Source organism: Poecilia reticulata, linkage group LG11, assembly GCF_000633615.1.
Source record: "Poecilia reticulata strain Guanapo linkage group LG11, Guppy_female_1.0+MT, whole genome shotgun sequence".
NCBI classification, from domain to species: domain Eukaryota; kingdom Metazoa; phylum Chordata; class Actinopteri; order Cyprinodontiformes; family Poeciliidae; genus Poecilia; species Poecilia reticulata.
In genome coordinates this window covers 10,602,382-10,625,185 of record NC_024341.1, presented here as the reverse complement: position 1 = coordinate 10,625,185, position 22,804 = coordinate 10,602,382, and the positions used below count along the sequence as shown (strand labels likewise).

At 40.8% G+C, this 22,804-nt stretch overlaps 1 protein-coding gene across 3 annotated transcripts; it reads left to right on the top strand.

The window, feature by feature from the left end:
• The first annotated feature begins 24 nt into the window (after positions 1-24).
• Positions 25-22,804, top strand: tbc1d5 (TBC1 domain family, member 5). Of its 3 annotated transcripts, XM_008421673.1 has the most exons (23): positions 25-112; positions 6,937-6,988; positions 7,571-7,688; positions 8,278-8,335; positions 8,457-8,565; positions 8,724-8,813; positions 9,647-9,721; positions 10,785-10,852; positions 10,944-11,046; positions 11,913-12,001; positions 12,098-12,148; positions 12,264-12,333; positions 13,660-13,832; positions 13,946-14,088; positions 14,503-14,609; positions 16,589-16,674; positions 17,079-17,404; positions 17,631-17,693; positions 18,910-19,118; positions 19,234-19,333; positions 19,500-19,579; positions 19,681-19,938; positions 21,622-22,804. In XM_008421673.1, exons 3-23 carry the CDS (start codon positions 7,589-7,591, stop codon positions 21,898-21,900), a joined length of 2,637 nt encoding a protein of 878 aa, XP_008419895.1. In that variant the 5' UTR covers positions 25-112; positions 6,937-6,988; positions 7,571-7,588; the 3' UTR covers positions 21,901-22,804. The 3 variants fall into 3 exon arrangements, with proteins under 3 accessions (XP_008419895.1, XP_008419896.1, XP_008419897.1); XM_008421674.1 differs by lacking the exon at positions 11,913-12,001 and having other exon boundaries at positions 12,039-12,148; XM_008421675.1 differs by lacking the exon at positions 17,631-17,693.

The window sequence follows — 22,804 nt, the reverse complement described above, 5'->3', positions numbered from 1 at the left end:
ATCACATGACCAGTCAGCTGATCTTCAGCATATCCGCCTGACCAGCTAGTGTTTACAAATCAGCAGTCAGTCTCACTACATCAGAATGAGGGTCCCTGCATGATACGGACAGGTAAATGAGCAACATTCACACCTCTGTAACTGCTCGTATTCACGTTTCTGCATATGGGTGCCGTCCCCGTTGACCCTGGCTCGCGAGAGGAGGAAATACGCGTGTCACAACTCCGTCTCGTACCAGTGTGTGTCGGAAGTAGCGCCTGGGCCCGTGCACTGGCTCGTTTACATGCTAATAGCCTAGCTAGCGACATTAGCTGTACTGTCATCTCGGTTCATGTTCTGTGACAGCTGACAGCCACATTTGGTGGTGTTACTGCTTTTCAATTAGTTTAGCCTTCATTTTGCATTGCAGCAGGTGGAGGCCACATGTTAGCGAAGCTGTTGTTCGGTTTTGTAATGTCCCGAGTGATGGCTGCGACTATCCCACAGCGCAGAATGAAAACTGTGGGAGCATCTTGCACTCAGTGTTTTATTCTCTGCTCGTTTTATGACATGTGTAGCATGGTATTGTTTTACAGGTGGGTTGATTTGGAACTCGAAACTATCTATAATCGGACTGACCTGGATTGCGTACAATTGGATTTTAATTCCTATTTTCTGTAAATTCATCCTGACAGTATTTTGCATGCGAATTATATCAGGACATTCCTGGTTAATAATACAGATTTTATTTGTTTTTGTTGTCCATTTTTGATTTATTGCAATTTTCTGCTTTTTGTAAGGAAGCGAAATGTGCTTCAGTTATTTTAATAGTAGTTTTTGAAATTCCAATAGCAATTCAATGAATTACAAAGATTTCCCCCGTGTGTGGATTAAAATGTTTTTTTATTTGTGCATCATGCCACATCAAATTACAGAGTGCTGCTTGAATGGCAGGAGTTCTTATTTTTAATCAATTTATGGAAAGGAGTTTAAAATATCAGATTTTTCATCATTATGGCCTCCAGTAAACCCCACTGATCAAGACAGCTGTGAGGTTTTCAACAAACTGCCAACATTTCATATGCATGATCAAAATTATATTATTCAAAGGGTTAAAACAAGTTTTCTGTGTGTGCGATTAACCACCTGATTTCTGCTGGAGCCTCTTTCTTTTTCAAAAATAATGGCCTAATAGATCAGCTGTAGGACACTATTAGAAAATGCAGTTTATTTTCTAGAAATCTCATACACCTTTTGAGGTTCTTCTCACCTAATGTAGCATTTTGCTGGTGCTGAAAACGTTAAGGAGTCCTCTCCACTTAGTAACCTCATCAACACCAAAGAGTGTCATTGTCAGAGGAACTTGCTAACGTTTACTTGTGTTGCGTTCACTGTTCGCAAAGAAGTGGGACGCTTAGCTTGCGACCTGCTGATTGCTAATTAGTTCCAGTGAAGTTGTATGGTCTCCAGTAACCCTGTTCTCATATGATTTCTCTAATAAGAGCAGATTTTCCTTGCGGGCAAAACTTTTAAGTCTGTTTTAACATTTTTTTTTCCTGTTGTTCAAGAGTCGTTTTTCGGCCGCAGCTGGCAATGCGGATTACAGGGCATTTTCAACGCTTCAGCAAAAGAAACCTTTCATTGTCTCCTGTGCACAGCACAGACAGGATTCATGTGCTAAAACAACTGAGTGAACCCTAATAAAGTAGTTAGGAGAGAAAAACTATTCCCATCTATTTTTTTTCTATCAAGCACACATGCCCGCTAATTGAATCAGTCAAGACTTGGAAACTTCATGGTATTTTGTAAAGCCAATGATTCCTAGTAAGTTCTCAGCTTTTTGCAGAGCATGTGACTGTAAAGGTTCCAGAGTTCTCGCTGCGTGCTGAGCTAAAGACATGTGAGTTTGTTTAGCTGGGATGTTTCTCTTTGACTCAACCACAGGCCACCTTTTCTTAGTTTTCACAGCTCCTCTCATCACGAATGTTTACTAGGTTTTGTTTTCGCCGCAGTCCACTCTGACGAAAGTGGATCTCGTATTAAACCGATTTGTCTAATTCGACTGACTAATCTGGCTGTAGTTCCGAACATTGTTTGGGCCTTTTTTGCTTCTTTATGGCAGTGAGGAAAGTAACTCTTTATTGTGTTTTTGTTATGTTGATTTATCTAAGTCCTTTAGCTTGTAGGTTTCTTATCAACATCATATGTCCTTCTCTCAGGGTTAAGTGAATCTGCTAATTAGTTTAATCGTTTTATTCCTGGACATCAAATATTGTTCTGTAGTGACTCTGGAATATTCTCTTACTTTAAATAATGTTATGTGCTCCCCTTTTTTGTTACTGCAGAATGAATAGGAGTTCAAGTAGAAAGGAAATTAATGTGAATCCTGAAACAAAACATGTTTTTTAAACTTGAAATTGTTTTGAGAGAGCAAGTGAGGCCACTTTTTTTTTCTTCTTGCTTAAGGGCAAAAAAAGTGTGCTTGCATTCACTCTTCCTCTTGCTTCCAGATGATTCTGAACTAGACATGGGAAGTAATTCTTCCTGTAAAACTGCCACGGTTTCACCCTGTCTTGATACCTGTATGAATTCAAAACCTGAATTGTTTCATATGATGTAATTGCACTATTAAAGCAGGGAAATAATTATTTCCCCTGCTGCTGCACTATAAAATATCATATTCATTGCTGCAGTTATGATGTTATCTTGGTGAATACATTGTGGCTTTTTTTCCAATCAATCAATCAGAGGTCAGAATTTTCCACTTTTCATTCATCAGCTCTGATCAGTGGACCAGAAAAGTGAGTTTTTTATTTAAATTTTTATTAAATGGGTAAAAAACTTTTGTTTTCTCAAATTTAAGATGTATAAGCAAATCAACCAACAGCTTTCACTTTCAGGCAAGAAAAGCCTTGATCGGTTCATCATTAATAAACACCTGCTAAATTTAGCCGCATGATTTTTTTTTTCTCCAAGTTTTCTTTTCATGAGTTTTCACGTCAGCCTTCCTTTTGCTCTTATGTCAAATAACTCTGGTATAACAGGTGACGCTAACACGATAACTAATTTCAAGTAGACTGTCATTCGGATGTTGTTTAGATGTTTAATATGAATTTAGAATATTACGTCAGTGAGTGAATTGTGCCTTTAATTTATTTCCATACCTCAACTAATCAAGTATTATATGACGTTGTTGCAGTGTGATCCATAGACTCTGATCACACTGGAATTTTTCTGCCACCTTGTTAAAAGGATTTTAAGTTGTACGAAAGACACGGCAGACAAACTTAATCAATTTTGAATTCGCTGTATTGTAAAGCTGGCCTTGCCTTCATGTCAGAAGCTGGCCTGAACCCCCCAATGCCTGTTGGGGGTTGGGGGTGAGAATAAAAAATAAACCGAAATCAACAAACCTTATGATTATCACCACATGAGTCTTTCCAATTCACACTGAAAAGTGAGCTCAGACTAGCGCTCGGCAACACGTCTCTTATTTACCTTGCCTTCGTGTCCCACTGTGCAGACACAAAAAGTGGCTAATATGTCCAGTTATTACTTCCTGTATCTTACAACCCATCCATAAACCCTGGGCTTCATTATTGTGGGACTGTTTTGCAGTTTTTTTTTTTTTTTCCTTTGTTAAAATTTTATGCCGGCTACCTTCAACCCGAGACTGCTAGTTTTCCCAGCAGTTCCATAAACGAAGCATTCAAATAAAGAGAGTTTTATTAGCCTTTTGTCCTGAGTGAATTTATTAGAAATATAATAATAATAATAATAATAATAAAAAGTCAGCTTTTCCTTCACTGTAACCGAAGTTGGATTTAATGTTGCGGTTTTTGGACAATTTCATTTAAGATTCTCTCTGAATGGCATTTTCGAACCTGGCCAGCCAAAACCAAAATTGTTTTCTTTTTAGTTAGCTGTGATTTCAGGCGACAACACAAATGCTGCTAATCACAAAAAATGTGTAAGAGCAGCAGTGCTTAATTTCCCTGTGGAACTGCAACAATCAGTCAAGCAACCTGGATTTTTGCATTTCAGTCTTTCTGTTCAAACATTTCAGATACGAAAAATACACCTTGAAACAGATGGACTGTTATTTGTCGATTGATTTATTCATGCAGTTTATTACAAATTGATTTTGACTGTCTCATAAAACGTCTTTGCTGTTAATTATTTAAGGTACTCTAGTTACGGCGGATTAAATAATTCACAATCTGTGTTGAATACTCCCAAAGTTTTCCAGTGTTCTATTGTCGTTTTTACAACGGAGGCGTTACTTTATACCGGATTGTGGAAACACAGAAAGGCCTCAAGCCGTTAGACGTGTGTCTTTCATCCGAGCGACGGACGCATACGAACCTGAGAAAGTTCTAGTTTAGGAGAGAAAATGAAAAAAGCGTGATGTGCGTCTGCAGACCGGCTTGTGGAGAAAAAGGGATTTCTCTTAGTTCTTAATATGAATTGATATTCATTACTACATAACCGGATTGTTCTGCCAACTCAAGCAACTACAAACCAGTTTTGTTAAATTGTTCAAGTAAGGTTAAGAAAAAAACCCAACAATTTTAGAGTTACCTTTTGCAGCATTCCTCTGCTGTTCTCTAGTTGTGGATTAGTTCTGATCATTTACTGGGAGGGAGAAAAAAAAAACAATCAGTCAACTCGAGGCTGAGCGTTAGACTCTGAGTGGGACAGATGTTTCCTAACAAAACAGAGCCATGCATTATTCATACCAAGTCATTTCTATATTCCTGGCATTTCTTTGCCAATCTGTCGAGCAGTGTTTCATCCACACGGTTAATAGGTTTTGCGAGGCCTCTTTGTTTTGGTTCTTTCCACAACTAATAAGGGGAAAGTCTGTGAAAGAAAGACCGTGCTCTGCAGATCAGTGCTGCTATTCTGCGGAGCTCAGCTTTAGCTAAAGCATTATCATAAACACGGAACAATCTCAAATTTTGTCGCGAACGGAAGATAAATAACCGGGTTAATCTGGAGTGTCTCGTCGGAGACGAAGTTCAACTCTTCTAAGAAGTCGGCAGGGATGAACGGACTCGTGGTTTAATCCAGTTTTGTTTCAGTCTGGTTGGTTGCTTGTGATTCGGTGCTTCTTTTAAAATCTGCTAAGTCAAATGATGAAGTGACCTTAAAACTTGACTAACGGCCACACTGATAAATGCTTGCTGAGTAAATGATTTTCACTGTTCAAATATATATATATTTTTAGAGCAAAGAAAAGAAGTATTGCTGTTTGGGTAAAATACTCTAGAATAACATAACCATATTTACAGCAGAAATGTCAACGTAATAGTTAGATTTTCAAATGTGATGACAAAAGCTGTTTTAGAACCTGGTTTCTGAATGATTTATTTTGCTTGAACCAAGTAAAAAAATAAATAAAATAAAAAACCCCCCTCCCCCTGTCTTGAAGACTATCCAGATTTTGAAGCAGTGGGAATAAAAACACAAACATTGCCACTTGTTTAATGCACTAAGCCACTTCAATAAGTTCCTCAGTCTAATCACAGTTCCTCTAAATAAAAGCAGTTCCTCTTTTGATTCATTTGGAAATTTGTCATCGACATATTGACACATTGCTACTATTTTTCTTTGAGCGTAAATGCATTTCTGTTGGAGTGGGTGAGAAACTGCTTCTAATTTAATAGATAGCCTTGTTGTGTGTTTTTTTTTTTAAGGAAAAAATCTTTTCATCTGCACTTTTTTTTTCTTTTTTTTTTACAGCTTTATTCAATAAATTAGAATTTAGATCATCACGGGTCTCGTTTGTCAGATTAAAAGTATCTTTTCATCAGGTGTTAAACATACTTTTCAATAAGCCCACATTGCTATTTTAAAAAAAATAGTTTTTCTTTTTTATTGGTCTGATGTGATATTCTCATTTTAAATGTCACTTTTCATTAACTGTAAGTGGAAAGTCATCATGATTTAAAATAAAGGCTTTCAAACATCCACCTGTGTGTAATTAATCTATATAATGCGTTTCACTTAGCGGTAAAATTCCTTAAACAAATGGGCTTTTTAAATAATATTCTAATTTATTGAATGGCTCTGTACCGTTTGGATCTACAACCCTAATGGAAGGCTAACATTATGTTCGTCATATTTCTTAGAAAAGGAAAATAACTTCTGATAACTCAACAATATTCAGTTAGAAAATTTCAGGGTACCTCTGGAAAGTGTGACTTTCGAGCATTTATGCTCACACATTACCATGGAGAACGTAGCTGGCTCTGCACAAACTTGTTTTGTAACCTAAAAGCAGCAAGAGAAGGTTTGCCTCAGGGCGGCCTTCTGTTTGGATGTATCAACATACCTCATTGGGGAAGTCGGCTCCTGGCTCTCTACCCAACTCCTTCTCAATGACCCAGATTCTCTCCCCGTTCTCAAAAGTTGATGTTGCCTTGATTTCTTGGGTCCTTCGCTGCCCAAATTGCAGAAACTTCTCCAGCTGAAGCCGAAATCCGGCCTAACTTTTGGGTTTCGTCTTGAAGTAGTCGTGAAGGTGAAAAATATGTCTCCTATTCATAAGAAATGCTGTGGATCAAGCCTGACTGTTCCCTAGTTTGGTACCTGGTTGGGCTTCAGATTCATAAAGAACGTTTTATGGTTCTCATATTTCAGAGACGCCTCCGTTTATTTTCTATTAGAAGGAAAGTCTGGCATCAAAACATTTAAGTGATGCATTTATTTGCTTTTCTAATGACTTCATTAGCTTCGTCGACTCTTCATATATCAGCGTGAGCTCAGACATCTCCGGTGCTGCTTGTTAATTTCAGTCATTCTTCACCGACTATAACCGCTGTCAGAGTTCTGTGAAGTCTGTATCAGTTCAAAGAAGATGGCGTAGCCTTTCTTCTTTTTTTTTTTTTTTTTTCTTTTGGTTCGCTTCCCTTATTGTCGATGCATTACTGATGTGACACTTTCCTCCTGCAGAAACATCCTGGCCTTCTGAGTCTTGACCTGGGAGAATCTCGCGGCTTTGTCGGTAAGACTTAAAAAAACAAGTTAAAAGTTGATTGTTTTATTTTTATTTTTTTTCAAAGCGGAGCTCAGGTTTTGCTAAATCTTCTTGGTCAGACATGATGAGGAACGTTGGTGATGAAGTTTAGTTAAATATCCTGGAAGTTGTTGACTCATCTATTGATAACCTGCAAAAATAATGACTATTATTACTACAGACACAAACTGAAATGTATTTAACTGTGATTTTGATCTAATAAATGATGACCAACATTGGGTAGAAAATGCACACATTTACATTTTCTTTGTTTTACAGCACAAACAAAAAAATGTAAGCAACTTTAGAGAGATTGGCTAAGAATTCTTATAAATTCCTGGCAGATTTAACATGTTTTTATTTGCCAACAACAAGAAAAATCTACCATTCTCATTTATGCACTACTGTAAGTACTGGTCTGTTACATAAAGTGCAAATAAAATACGTTGAGTTCCAAGTCGTAATGTGAATGAACAAGAAAAGATTCAAGGAGTTTGAATGTTTTTAAATTGCCCTGTAAAACAGTGTTTGTTTTTTGTTTGTTTTTTTGCCTCACTTTTCTCATTCTAGTCCAGCTGGGCCGCAGTCATGCAGCACCCCAACTTCGAGACCCGCCACCCGCTCCAGACAGACGAGCAGCAGGAGACCGGTTTCGACCCGCTTCACAATTTCAACAAAAATCGCAGCAGTATGTCAAACCCTGAAATAATTTGATTCGTTTCTGAACCGACAGACGGCTAACCGGAGGTTTGGGGGGGTGGGGGGAGGTCTCTAGCCAGTTGAGGTTCAGGACAAATGTACAAGCCACAACACAATAAAACGAAAACTGACTGAGGTTTGAGTCACAGGCGAGACGGGGTGAGCCTCGGGGCGAAGGATGTTTTTTAGGTCTATGCGGGAGAGAGAGAAAATATTGTGGAACTGATGAATATTCATTGTGAGCGTTTCTGCGGAGCGATCTACTCCTTTAACTAATGCTGATAGACAGCGCTCTGACTTGAATGCTTGTTTACCTGCAGGCCAAATTAGACGTATTACCGCCAATAAAGAGCATGAGGCAGTTTGCCACTTTGGTTTCTGTCATGACTTTCCCCCGCTTCTGGCCGTTTCTGCTCCATTGACCGTAACAAAGCCAATGAAAACAAAAAAAGAAAAGAAAAAAGAACCAGTCATTTTTTGTTAGGAGTTTACAGAAAAAGAAAAAAAATCATCAAAGAAAAATGTATTTTTCTTTCACTTTCCAGCACTAACACCTCCCTCTTGTGGTTACCCTTCAGGAGGATCCCTTGACAGCAGCTTCTCCTCCCAGTCTCAGTCCACCTTCCTCTCCTACAGGTCTGTTCTTTCAGTTTCACTTGAACCTCTTCCCTTCTGGAGGACACTGCCGATTAGTTGTGGTGTCAGATTTGGGTCGAGCAGCCCAAAATCTCTTAATCGCCTTTCTCCTGACGTGCAGAAAAGAATGGGACGACTTGTTCCTCAACAGTAATTACCTGGCCAGGATCCGGCAGGCCGGCGTCAACGGTCGGCTGAGGAGTAGTCGCTTCCGGAGCGTTTGCTGGAAGGTAGCCGTCGAGTCGATCGGGCCGCCTGATCGAGTTTTGATTAAATAATCTATTTTAATAGGACAGAGTACTTTCGAGGAAAGTAGAAGCTCAAAGTTTTTAAGTTGTGGAGGGTCAGATTTTTTGGCATGTTTCAATGCGATGTCCTGTGTTGGCAGCTGTACCTGGAGGTCCTTCCTGAGGACAAGGGCCAGTGGATCAAGAGGACCAAGGAGCACCGGGCTCAGTATGAGAAAATCAAAGAGATGGTGGGAGTGCCATTCTGCTCAAGATTTAGTTTATTTATTATTATTTATTTATATTTATATTTATATTTTTACTATTACTGCTGTATCACTACATCGTTTTTTTCCCCCCTAATATCTAAATACACAGTACCATGCAAATTGCTAAAATTGTTTTGGAATCAATCTTCGACCTTTAATGTACGACACTGTCGTATAGCCGGGCTAGCACTTCCCTGGGAAATGTCTTTAGAAGTTATTTTCATACATCTACATGGTGTTCTTTCTTGATGAAGCCCTGTATTTTGTCCTCAGTGAAGACATGTTTCGCTGTAGACAATCTTGGCAAGGTCTTTTAACTTTGTTCTATGTTTACACTTCAGGATTTCCCCCCGTGTATTATAGGCCTGGCGGGCTGCCAGGCTTTACTTGTGCCCCCACCAGGCTAAGCGATGCTTATTTATTTAAGTCTTTTTAAAATGTTTGCATTTTTTAAGACTTTATCGTGGGTGTTGAGGTATTAATTTTCCAATCTTTCAATAGCACATAATTTATCAAGTGATATTTTCAAATGTCTTGTCAACTTTAAACATTTGTTAACTCAAAAACACGACGGGCTCCTGGATGAATGACGGCCCTAGCGCCCAATCACTGGGCTTAGCAAGTTTTCTGGGGAAAACCTTGCACTTCTACTTTGCATAACAGTGGAAGTGATTGAACCGAGGAGCTGGCCCTGTTTCGAAAAAGCAAAATCAAAAACCAGTTTTTTTTGGCCTCTCAGATTGTGTGTGGAAAGCAACTGTAGCCCTTCGTCTTTCTGTCCCAGAGTATCGATGTTTATTGTTCATTTGTCACAGCACATCACTAACCCCCGTAAAACTGCGGGCCAGCAGGACCTGGTCGTCAACAATCCGCTGTCCCAGGATGAGGGGGTGAGAATTTCTGCTTTTTCTTTGGGTTTTCGTCTTGGATGTTAATGAGTGAATTTTCTTAGGAAGTCACATCCTGATCTCTCAGCGTTGGTCCCAGAATGCTGCTGACAGTTGCTGCTCTACTTGTTAGACGGTTCTTATTAAAGAATCGTGTCAAATCTTTACGTGGTAAACGGCTGGAAAGAAGAATATAACGTATGTAAGATGGTTTTTATGACAGTCTGCCAGATGTTGGTGCACATAAAGTGTTTAATTGTGATTATAGAGATCAATATGCAATAACAGGAAGATGGAGCGCATCATCCTAGTTATAAAGTCCTTAAACTGGCTCCCTGTAGCTCAGACTTTAAAATACCATTGTTGGTTTATAAATGACTGAAAATCACCAAAATGATTCGAATATCTTTTGTTGATCTATCAACCTTCCAGACCTCTCAGGTCTTCTGGTTCTGCTCTGCATCCCCAGAACCAGAGAAGCAGCATTGAGCTTCTATGCACCACAAATCTGGAACAAACCTCCAGAAAACTGCAAAACACCTGAAACACCGACTTCCTTTAAATTCAAACTAAAAACCCAGCTTTGTAGAGTTTCTTCTGAACCGTAAACAAATGAAACATTGACCAGCATATTTGATGTGTATGATTTTGCTGCTGGCACTCAAGATGTAGTGTTTGTTCATGGTGTTTTATGATGTGAAGCACTTTGCACTACTTTGCTGCTGAATTGTGTACAAATGTACTTGATTGATTGATACTCGCCTTAAGTTGAATTCAACACCACTTGCTATCTTTTTGTACTTTGAGACAACTTATGTCATTTTTTTCCCCCTGGAAATTATAATGAAAAGGTTGTCTTAAAGTTTTCTGATGCTAAAAATCTCCTCAAGTTTCCTTCAGCATTTTATTCATTCATATCTGTCTTAACAAAAGGCATGAGCTTTTGTTAATCCATTAATTTATTCAGCCCACTTACTATCGTATCTAATTAATGTGGCCGCACGTTTATTTCTCCTGCTGCAGATCCTTCAGATTTGCCTAATTCGTGTCTTGTTTTTGTCCCCAGAGTTTGTGGAACAAGTTCTTCCAGGATAAAGAGCTGAAGGGGATGATCAAGCAGGACGTTTTTAGGACGTATGCAAGCGTGTCTCTGTTTTTTTTTTTTTTTAACTCACATTTTCTGCTTCTAGCATGAAATCACACATTTGTTCTCATCCTCCTGTAGATTCCCTGAGATCTGTTACTTCCAGAACGAGGACGTGAGGACCAAGCTGACTGACATTCTCTTCTGTTACGGCAGAGAGAATGAGCAGCTGCTCTATAAGCAGGTGTCACCTTTTGTTTTCTTTCTGTGGCTGAGTCAGAGTGTTGATGGTCATGATTTTTGGATGGATGAGGCGGTTAAAAAGTGTAGGATTTATTTTCTTAATCCATTTTCTTTCATAATCCCTTTTTTTTCTTTTCCTTCTTGCTCTTTTCCCTTTCCTTTCTTTTTCTTTTCCTTCTGCTTCCTTTCTCTTTTCTCTTACTCTGTTTCTTACTGTTTTCCCCGTTTTACCCTTTCTTTTTCTTATGCTTTCTTATTTGTACTCTGTTACTTTCCTTCTTACTCTCTTTTTCTCTTTCCTATCCTTCCTTTATATTTTACTCTCTTACTTGCTCTTTCTGCATTTATTCTTTCTCTCCCTTCTTTTTTTTAAGAGCAATTCTTGCTCTTTTTCTTTTCTGTCTTCCTTTCTTTTTTCTCACCTTCTTTTCTTCCTTCCTCTCTATCATTTGCTCTTTTTTTATTTTTCTGTCAAAATGGCTACAAGCACCCAGAGACCCTGTAAAGACGTGGAACAAAGCGTGTAGTAGCAACACCTCGTCTCGGTCGAGGCTCTTCATCCTTGAGGAGCTCAGGCTGAGGAACAAAATGCCTCCGTAACCTTATCGTTATCGGTGTCTGTAACAGGTGCCAGCGAATAAATAGATGGCTAGTAAAACATCTACTTTCCAAACTAGAAGTGACACATGGCGGGGCATTGGCTAATAATGTCTAAATTAAAGCTGCCATCAGGAATTAGAAACCTCGTGCATCATTATTAAAAGGACTGATCACAAATGGAGCATGCTCCTCCATCTATCGCTACCCTTATAGCTCCATCTCTCTGTGTGTGTGTGTGTGTGTGTGTGTGTGTGTGTGTGTGTGCAGGGGATGCATGAGCTGCTGGCCCCCATAGTGTTTGTGCTGCACTGTGACCATCAAGCCTTCCAACACGCCAGCGAGACGGCCAGCCCCAGGTCAGTGTGCTCTGAATCCATTTCCCTCTCGTTCCAGCTAACGTCTGCTTCTCTGCAGTCGGCAGATTCTGATTTTCCTTTCCCGCCCCCCCGCAGTGACGAGATGAAATGTCTGCTGGACCCTGCGCACCTCGAACACGACGCCTAGTGAGTGCAGAGCGCATTAAGGGGTTTTTGGCTTGTGCAAAGTGAAGAGTGCTGTCGTCTCACTGCTTGCCTCTCTCGTGTCCGTGCCTCTCTCGTGCCACCGCTCTGCGTTCAGCGCCATGTTCTCACAGCTGATGGAGACGGCGGAGCCGTGGTTCTCCACCTTTGAGAGGGAAGTGAGGAAGGTCAGTGTGATGGCGCTTCGAGAAACGACGCTCTGCGATCGTGCTGCGTTAGATTACACCAATGTTAAGTAATAATCCTGAATCAGAGGCCCCTGCTTGATTTGATGCCGCTCAGCCTGTTGCCATGGTAACAGCAGATGCAGTTTAATGTGCAGGCTACCAGAGGATAAGCGGATGCTTTGTCAGACGTGAGACTGGCTATGTGAGTTTCCAATATCTGTTTAATACAAAGACAGCCTTTGTATTAAACAGATATTGTTTAATACAATAAAGAGCTAAAAAATGTTTAAAATAATTTCTCAAGAAATTATTAAACAGGGAATTTTGTCCTGGAAAAAGCGCCACTGTTTGCCTGCTTTTCACCTCGTTTGAAGTGAACTGCAGTAGAAACGTGGGAAGCCGCGCCAACTGTAACCTGATTCAGTTCTGCTGTGGCGTCTGAAAGCGGACCACGAACGTGGAGGCTGTGAAGTAAAAATCAAATTACTTGCCGCATAGTTTCATATAAAACGATCACGCTCGGCTTGGCAATTTAGGAATGGCAAGCTGTGCTGCTCGCAAGAGAAACGGTGCCCACGAAGACGATCAGCGCAAACTCAAAAGTAAACAAGCTCACAGAAAGAAACTCGGCCACGAGTGTTATTGTAGACGAGACCGAAGATGATAATGAAAGTTTTGAGTTTAAACAACAGAAACGACAAAACGTTGACTCTGTTTCTTCTTCAAATTCTTAGTACACTTTGAACATTTTTACATCTTAACACATTACAGCCATGCAATCTATTAATAAAGTCCTGTTGTATTAGGATTGAATTGAAAATTAACCTAGCAGAAATAACGGCTTATCTTTGTATAAGTTATATTTTGCAGTATTATTGTAAATCCAACTGAGGATCTTTGGAACTGGTGTTTTCAGGCGTCCAGTCGGTCTGAGTTTGAGCTTTCTTTAAAAGAAAATGGCCAGATATTTGATCTCTAGATTCACAAAGCCGGTAGAGACACACAAATAATGGCTGTACATATTTTTCACTCAGACCGAGTGAATTAAAATGCATGTCTCAGTATTTAGATCACTATTTGTAAAAAAAAAAAAAAAAAAAAAAAGCAATTAATCCTTTTCCTTCCACTTACAATTATGCAGTGTGAGTTGTTTTATCACCCAAAAATTTTAATTAAAAATGCACAAGTTGCAACGTGACAAAATGTGAAAAGGTTTAATCGCTAATAATACTTGTGCTAGACGCTGAAACGCCTGCTGTTTGTTCACCAGTCGGGTGTCATGCATGATAATCTGCCCGTTTTTCATACGTTCATGTTTCTCCGCAGGGTAAGGAGGAAATGCTCACCAGCATCCCCTTCGCCCGGCCCCAGGACGCCGGCCCGTCGGTCGCCGTGGTGACCAAAGTGAACCGCATCCAGGACTTGCTGGTGAAGAAGCACGACATCGAGCTCCACATGCACCTGAACCGGCTGGAGATCGCTCCGCAGATCTACGGCATGTCAGTAGCTTCTTCTTCAGCTTAACCCCAATCTTTTTCTCGTCTCCGCACAGACGTCCCTATTTAAATTTTTTATTTTTATTTTTTTTCCTTCCCCCCTCCCCGTCTCTCAGCCGGTGGGTTCGCCTGCTGTTCGGCCGCGAATTTCCCCTCCAGGACCTGCTGGTGGTGTGGGACGCTCTGTTCGCCGACAGCATCACTCTGGATCTGGTGGACTACGTCTTCGTGGCCATGCTGCTCTACATCCGAGACGCTCGTACGCTCCATTTATTGCCCAGATCCTCCAGTGAAGAAGCCATGTGTTGGCCTTTGTGGCATGTAATCTGATAAGACACTTGTGAGCTGAAGAATCACATTTACTCTGCTTCATTTAATCAGACGAGGTCGTATTTCTTGAAGCAGAAGGCAGCGATGCGTTATTTCTGTTAATACATATAGGAGGCAGGTTGGGTTATGGTTAAGGTTTTTTTTTTGTTTGTTTGTTGTTTTTTTTTCCTTAGTAATCTATTATTACCTGAAGATGTGTTGCATTGAAATTTACACTTACAATTTGCACTTTAAAATCTGCAACAGAGACAGAACATTGATGGTTTTTACAGCTTGTGCGGTTTTAAACTTGTATTAAAGTGCAAAAAATCTTGTTTTTTCACACTTGTTTTTGTTTTCCTAGTAATCGCAAGCAACTTCCAGACCTGCCTGGGATTACTGATGCATTATCCTCCCATAGGCGACATCAACTCTTTACTGCAAAAAGCCCTGTTCCTCCGAGACCCCAAAGTAAGCCGACCTTGCACTAGAAAAGCAACATCTCGTTGACTGTCCCGATTGTACGTTGCCACCCCGTTCAAGCGGGGAACAGAAAGTGAGCGGCGTCGAAACAAACGTGGAGGGCGTTTACGAGTCGAAGCCGTGTCTGTCTGCTCCTGCTCCTGCTCAAGGAGGGATTTGCTCGACTTTTCCTGTAGCACACGGAGAAGATTTGCCAAACTTAACCGCCCACGTGGAAAGCAGTGGGTGGGAATCCTCCAGCAACACTGTATCCAAAAAAGACATCTTGTTGTGCTGTGACACTGTGAATGAATGATAAGGGGGGGGAGGAGGAGAAAAAAAAAATCTAAAAATTTGGCGGCGAATGTTTTATTTCATCACACTTCTTCAGCTGTTGGGTGGTTTTGACCGTGAGATCCTGAAGCGCTCCAAACGTTGGGAGATTAAATTTGAGTAAACTGTATGGCGTTGCCTGGATACTGCGACTTAAAGTTAAAAAACCAACACCAGGCATCAATACTGTGATGTCAGTTGGATGAATCAGAATAAATACACGATAGATTTCACGTAATTGATTATGAATTACATTTCTTTGATTGCATTTGTATAACTTTTTATTGTATAATTACTGAAATACTTCCACAAATGGAAAACATACTTCAGGTCTATAATCTTTATATGGTCTAAATTGCTTTTTATTTTTATTTATTTATTTTTTTACCATAGTGACATAAAAATTATAAACATTAGAATGTTTTATAAAAGATGTATATATAATTTTTTATTATTATTAATTATGTAAGACATGAAGTGATGCTTGATAGTTTTAAAGCTGATTTTCTGCTTCCCACTCTTGCACTGAGATTAGGTAAATATTTTAAAATGACAAATGAGGAAGATATTTTGTGCTCAGTGTTTTTTTGTTGTTGTTTTTTTTTACCTCTGGATCAGGTGCTTGGTAAAATAAAATGCAAAGATGATCCAGATTCCTTAGCGTTTAGCATTAATTAAACTTAAAGTTGTGTGTATGAATAAAACAAAGGGAAAAAAATGACAGCAATAGCTATAATAACAATAAAAATAGAATTAGACAACCTATAAACTATGGAGATATAAAAATGCTTTTAGGTCAGCTGAGCCTCATAAAATAATAATAGATTATGGCCAAAATAAATTCAGAAAACCTGCTGCAGATGGATATTATTGTAGCCATGTAACTACATTTATTTATTTTGGTAAAGTAAATCAAATGACTTAAGATTTCAAGTTGTTAAGCAGGTGCAAAGCCTCGATGAAGACAACGGGTAAAACAAGAGTTCAAAAGTACTACAAGATCTGCACAACTTGGAACATGTAGTTTTCCGCTCCCTTTGCTCTTCATTGGAATAAAAAGCTTAGCCAAAAAAACTGTGAACCCAGATGGGGAAAAAGAAACAAAATTGCCCAATTTGTGCCTGTTCTGAAGTTTTCTACATGAGTTTCTGTTATTAAAGCTCTTCAGAATCTAGTAAAAGTTTGTTTTGTTTTTTAATCCTCGCTTTCAAATTTTGCGGTTTTAAATTGCACTATAATTATAACTGCACATGAAGTGAAATGTTCTGAAATGGCCCAGTGTCGGGTAAACGGGATGAAAACGTTGCAGTTTCCCCACAGTGAAGGCGCCTGGTTGTTGCGGCAGCTGCTTCCTCCTGCTGCAGTATCAGATAATGTGGGACCATCTGACCGTCTAACCCATCCAGCCTCATTTCTCTGAAACCTGTGACAGCAAAGCACTGTCTCGTTTAAATACTGGGTGGATCTTAAATTTCGGTTGGGTATTTGTCCAACATGGTGTTTTTTTTTTTTTTTTTACAACCTGAATTAGCATCCGCTGTGATTCAGAGGTGTTTCTGTAGTTATGCAGTCATGCATGGCCACAGCTTGTGGGTCGTTTCCTCTGATCTTCATCACGCACTCACAGATTTTATTATTTTCTTTCTCTCGTGCAGAACAATCCACGCCCGGTGAACTACCAGTTTCAGCAGAACCTGGATTACTACAAGACAAGGGGAGCCGATCTGATGAACAAGACGCGGTACGGAGATTTTACGAAGTTTGGTTTAAAGCTCCAAATGTACATGATGATGCATCACTTTAGTTGGCAGATTTTGGTTTGTTTATGAAAGTGTTATTAAACTTATTTTGACCTTTTCATTGATTCATGTTTCCCAAGTCCGTCTGGTTGGTCTCAAGTTTATTTAGGTTTATTCCATAGCCTATGTGGACTTGTATAAAATACATTTATATTCATGACGATGTAATCAACTTGCCACCGATCAAAGTCATCCAGTTCTTCCTTGATTGCGATCTGGTCAGTCTTTAAACACATCAGCAATGTTTTGATGGACGACGTAACGTCGGAATCTCTTCGTCATCCTGGACAAAGTTCCAGATGAATTTTTCTGTTCATATTTTTGCCGTTCCCGTCTGCGTCCGCAGGTCCACCTCTACGGTGAAAGCCGCTCCGCTGAACATCAACAAGGTGTCCAGCAGCCTGCTGAGCTTCGGCAGGAAGCTCATCGCTCCGGCCATGTCGGGCGTGTCCACCAGCGTCGCTCCCATCAACAGCGAGGTGTACTCCTCGTCCTCCTCCTCCTCGTATTCCTCCTCGTCCTCCTTCACGCCTCCTGCCTCGGCGCCGGCGCCCGCCCTGTCTCACCCGCTCGCTGAGCCCTCGGCTCCGCTGCCGCAGACGCAGGTCCAGGGCCAGACGCAGCACTACCGTCTGCTGAAGTCCGAAAGCATGCCGGTCCACCTCGGCAAAGGTGAGGACCAAGAGACGGCGGGGGGTGAGGTGACAAAAAGCTAATCAGGACAACCGACTCCTCCTGCTTTTCCCCCATGTATTAATGTCTATTTTTGTTCCCAGTTAAAACACTAAAGTCTTCTCTGCATGTCCTTGTTAACACTGACCAGCTGGATGAGTGTGTGTGCGCAGCCACTGGGGTGTGTGGTTGTGGCTACATCAGCTTTGACTCTCCTGTCTGTTAGATGGAGTTTCAGGTGCAGTGTCTCAGGGCTCTCTCCCAGAACAGACTCTTACTGACACACAAGGTAACCGCTGCCAAGGCAACCGCTTGTGTGCCATGCAACCCCTCCCTCCCGCTTCCTCTCCCTCTAATTTGGTCGTGCTTTTGCAACTCCATTAGCCGCTTTTTCAGCGAACACGACCGTTCCTCGCTCCTCGTCTGTTTGCTCGTGTGCTGCTGTGTAAAATGCAACTTGTTGCTGTAGAGCAGACCCGAGTCCCGCATGTGGATGTGACTGTAAGCCTTGACCAGCAGGGGGCGATCGCAGCTTGAGTGTGATGGATGGGTCTTTAGCTGCCGTAAACACTTTGTATACCGACGTGTTTTTAATGCCGGATCTGATGGCTGTAAATATGCTTTGAGGTCACTGATGGATGGAATATATTTATTGATAGAGTTCCACTTTGTAGGATCTCTGATTCATCTCAAAATAGATCTGGTTTGTAGATGTTCACTTCAACTAGTAGGAGGTACAGTTTATGTTCTGATTGTTTTTTGTTTTTTTCAGACTGTTAGCCATAAGAGAAAGAGGGGGGGAAAAAACCTTGAAATATATTTGTGTGTATTGGCTCTTTAAATAATGAGTCTCCCTTTTTAACCTTGAACTATCATGATGACAACAATGTCCTCCTGGACTCACTGACTTACATTCATTTGATCACATCCACGTGTCGCAGTGTCCCACAATGTCCCGAATTTTAGTCGATTCCTCCATCTGCATTTTCCCAATTACTAAAGTCAGGAGAACCAGAATGTTGCTGAGTATTTTTAATAAAAATGTGTTAAACAGTTTTTCTTTCTTTCTTTTTCTTTTATTCTTTGTTGCTTTGCTTTTTGTGATCATTTGAAGTCAAAATCAAAACATATATTCTGTTAACTTGAAAGCTCAAAGCCTGGGAGCGGTCAACTGAAGGGCAGAGTCATGACTTTTTAAAATTTAAATGACAAATGATTTGTTTTCTGACCTTATATTGAAACCCTGACTTTAACACCTAAAAAATCAGCAGATACTCAAAGGATTTATAAAAAAATTTCATCATAAGATTTCTCTTTTACTAGTTATGGAAATGTCATAGTTCATCTGCTGTGCTTCATTTGACCACCCAGACAACAGCAATGAACAAACCGTACTCAAGTTTAATGTTTTAAGGAATAAAAATATGTCTCAAGTTCATACTATTTTTTTCTTTTCTTTTTTTTTTTTTTATCTTCTCACCTTTTCTTCCCTCCATCTTCCAAAGGCCAAAGCTCCAATACGGTCAGCTCCTCCCCCAGCACAGAGAGCCTTTCTGGTGGGCGGGGCCAGTCCACTGCGTCCCCGCCGCTCCCGCCCTCCAGAGGGAGTGACGTCAGCTGCTCGTCTCCTCCCCTCTCGGCCACCAAGAAGGAGTCCTTCTTCAACATCACCCGCTCCCGGTCCCACAGCAAAAGCATGGGCAAGAAAGAGACGGTGAGCCGCTTGCCTCGCTCTGCTCTTTGCTTAGCAGTGACCTTTTAATTCCTCCCCTTCGTTCGATCTTTGCTGTGTTTTTTTTTCTTTTATTTATTTATTTGTTCATCAAAAGGACGAGGATCTGGAAGCCCAGGTGTCCTTCCTGCAGGGCCAGATTAACGACCTGGAGGCCATGAGCAAGTACTGCGCCAAGATGATGAATACGCACATCTGTGAGTTCCGACGCGGCTCCTTAAGTCATTATTTATTTCCTGAAATGAAAAACACATTATTTATCTCTACATCTAAATTCTTGTTGACATTAAGTCGTGTCAGGATGTTTAAGTTTTGTAAAACTATTTGATTTGGTGGCATTTCAAGAAAGGAACTTCTCTGCAGGTAAAATCCAGGAAGTGATTCTGCAAGAGCACCTGGAGAAAGAAGATGAAGTCCTCGTCTCTCTAGCTGGACTTAAACAGGTAGGGGGAGGAAAAAAAAAAGTTTTAATTACGGATTCTACAGTTCGACTCTCCAGGCTTCAGCTTCTTCCGTTTGTTTTTATGTAATAAAATGTGGTCAGATCAAAGACATCCTGAAGGGAGCGCTGCGCTTCAACCAGAGTCAGCTGGAGGCCGAGGAGAACGAGGAGATCAGCATCGCCGATGACCACTACACCTCCACCGCCGCAGCGACGGAAACATCCCTGGACAGCGCGCGTTACCACGGCGAACGGCTTCAGGGAGGCGACGGCACGCAGAGCAGAGACTCCTACCTGGACCGGGGTGCGAGTACAGACGAGAGGGATGAGGAGACGGCGACGACCCCGCCTGAGCAGCAGGTTATTAGATCGTTAGTCCTCCTCTTGACGGCTGCAAAAGTTTTTTTTTTTTTTTTTTTTATATCGCTTGAAGGCTTTTAGCTGAAAACAGCTAATGTTTATTACTTTGGGATTTCATGTGCTAGGTCGGTTTAAAAAAAAAAATGGTAGCAATAAACATCTGAAAAGTGTGGAATGCATTTGGAGTCAGTACATTTAAACACTTTTTACTTCAGCCACAGCAACAAAACGGTAAGAATTTGTGCTCAGCATAGTTGCGTAGTTATTTTCTCACATGCCCCTCCTCGCCCCCCGATTTGAAATGCTATTGAGAATCGGATCATATTTATTTTACATGTACAAACCATTGGCTCCAATTCCATTTATAAATCAAAACAGATTAATAAAATGAGTAGCAGCTCATTTTATGAGCCTCAAAACAAGTTCAAAGTTCAATTTATTAACTCAGTGATTCAATATGCTTTTTTTTTTTTTTTACATTAACACAGTAAAACTTTTTAAAAACATTTAATTGTTTGCCAAAAAAAAAAAGTTTTTTTATGTAATAAAATGTGGTCAGATCAAAGACATCCTTGCCAAAAAAAGTTGTTTTTTTTGGCAAAAAAAAAAAGTTTTTTTTTTTGGCAACTTCTTCAGCTTTTTTTTTCTTTTTCAAAAGGCATAGCTTTTTAACATTGTGCAAAACTTGCACCAAAATTGATTACAGCAGCTTGTGAGAAGTGATGAAAAGTACTTAACATTTTGCATTCACAGTAGGCTTCCTGTGTGCACTGTGTTTTTTTCCCCATGAGATGCAGTTACTCGCTTACAATGTAGTTTTTCTTGTTTGTTTTTAATATGACAGTAAAGTCGTAATGAGAACACAACAAACTGAGGAATACTGAGCATATTATGAAGATATAGTTGGAGTCGGTTTCACAAGTCTGCATCAAATTATCAGGACTTTGAAACAATTATTTAAACGACTGTTCGCTTCGAAGAAAGAACCACGGACTTGCCAAGCTGATCAAGTCGTATCTTGATAACTCCACCAAARCTTTTTTTTTTTTTTTTTTTTCTAATAATTTTACTGGCAATGTTGCTTTTTTATACTGCCAATAGTATTACAACTCTCGTATATTATGACTTTATTTTTATTAACAAAAAATAAATCATAGTCCGGCTCTAATACTGCATATTACTTTATTTACTTACTAACTTCAAACTCCGTTTTTCTTCTCAAGGTCACAAACTTCGCTTCCCAGCTGTAGCCTATTTCTTCCACTGGCTTGCACAGATGGCCTGTTGATTAATTTGAACAGTGATCGGAGGCTTGTTTGTCGAGCATGAATAAAGTCCTCCTGCTTCTCGTGTAAGAAGTACTGATGTACGACAATGTTAAAGTTTGCCACAGACTTTCAGTTGGATTTAAACACGTGAAGAAATTTTGATTTATATAATTCCTTTTTAGCTTTTTGGCTGCATGTTTAGTTCTGGTGGAAGTGAACCTCCAATACGGTGTTTTGCAGCCTCTGTGTGCATCGTCATCCATATTCCCTTCAACGCTGAGCATCTTCACCCTGCTAAAGAACAATATCCCCTATGAAAATGTTAAAGGGGTATGAATATTTTTGCATGCCAATGTATGTGACCTCTGCTTGTATAGGTACACAATGTTGATCTCTTTAAATCTCTTGCCTACAGGTGGCGTCGTCTCTGGGCTCCGAGGGAAAGAACTGGGACGATTACATCCTGGTGTCTCAGGACGGAGACCTGCTAGCCGACGGGAGGGAAGCCGAAGGAAAGCTGCCGCTGCCGGCGAGGCGAGGGCGCGCCGCCGTGCGAATGGAGCCCGAGGGCTCATCCGGGACTTTTCACGACCCCTTGACGACTGGCGCCACATCGGGCTCCTCCAGCCCGGAGGAGGGCTCCACCAACAGCAAGGACTCCGACTTCACCATAGTTAACCCCAACGACCTGTGAACGGACGGCAGTTCTCCCTCTCTTGCACCTGACGAAACTGAGTTCACAGGGTAGGGAAGCACCTGCTGTTGGTGCTATACCACTAAAAAGTTGCACATGTGTGGACTGCGACATGGAGAATCACAAACGCCCCTACTCTTCATCGCTTTAGCCGTCATCTGTACCATGCAAGTCCTGTCTGAACTGATGCTGTAAGCTGTCTCATCCAACGCCTGCTAGGCCATTTTATGGGTTGCTTCTCCCCCCCCCATCACCAGTTTCCTATTGCGATTATTGTAGTGCCATTCTCTGCAGAGAGAGGGCGCTGTTGGACTGCTTTACTCCATCACTACACGGATATTTTGAAGGACCTGAGACTGCAGTTTTCCTGCAGGGGAAAACTTTCTCCTCCTGCTGTGCTGATTGGGAGTGCGAGGATGTTTTCGTATGAATGTGGAGATCCAGCCATACTTCTGCCTGTGGTGTGTATGCGTGTGTGTCCTCGTGGAGGACGCCGTCTTCTCCGATACTGTAACAAAAAAAGGACGAGGTCCTCCGCGTCGTCGAGGGCAGCTTTCTCCCGCTTCTAAACCAGTGCCTCTGACCGTTCTTCTCTCAGCCAAACAAAACCTAACTCTGTGATTTTTTTTTTTTTTTTTTTTAGTCTAGAATGAATATTTTTTAACCCTTTAGATTGATTTTCAAGACAAAGTGATTAAGGAATGAGTCAGATTTAATTTTTTTTAGATCTTATCTAGTTGTGGACATTTTAATGTGACGAGTTGGTTCTCACGTCGGATGTGGGTTGTTCCTCCTGTTCTGTGCGAATTATGTGCGGCGGCACGCAAAGAATGTTCCTCCAGCTGCCCGTTCAGCGTAATTAAACCTAGATCAATAAAACTATATTGCTCTTGCTACAAGCTGA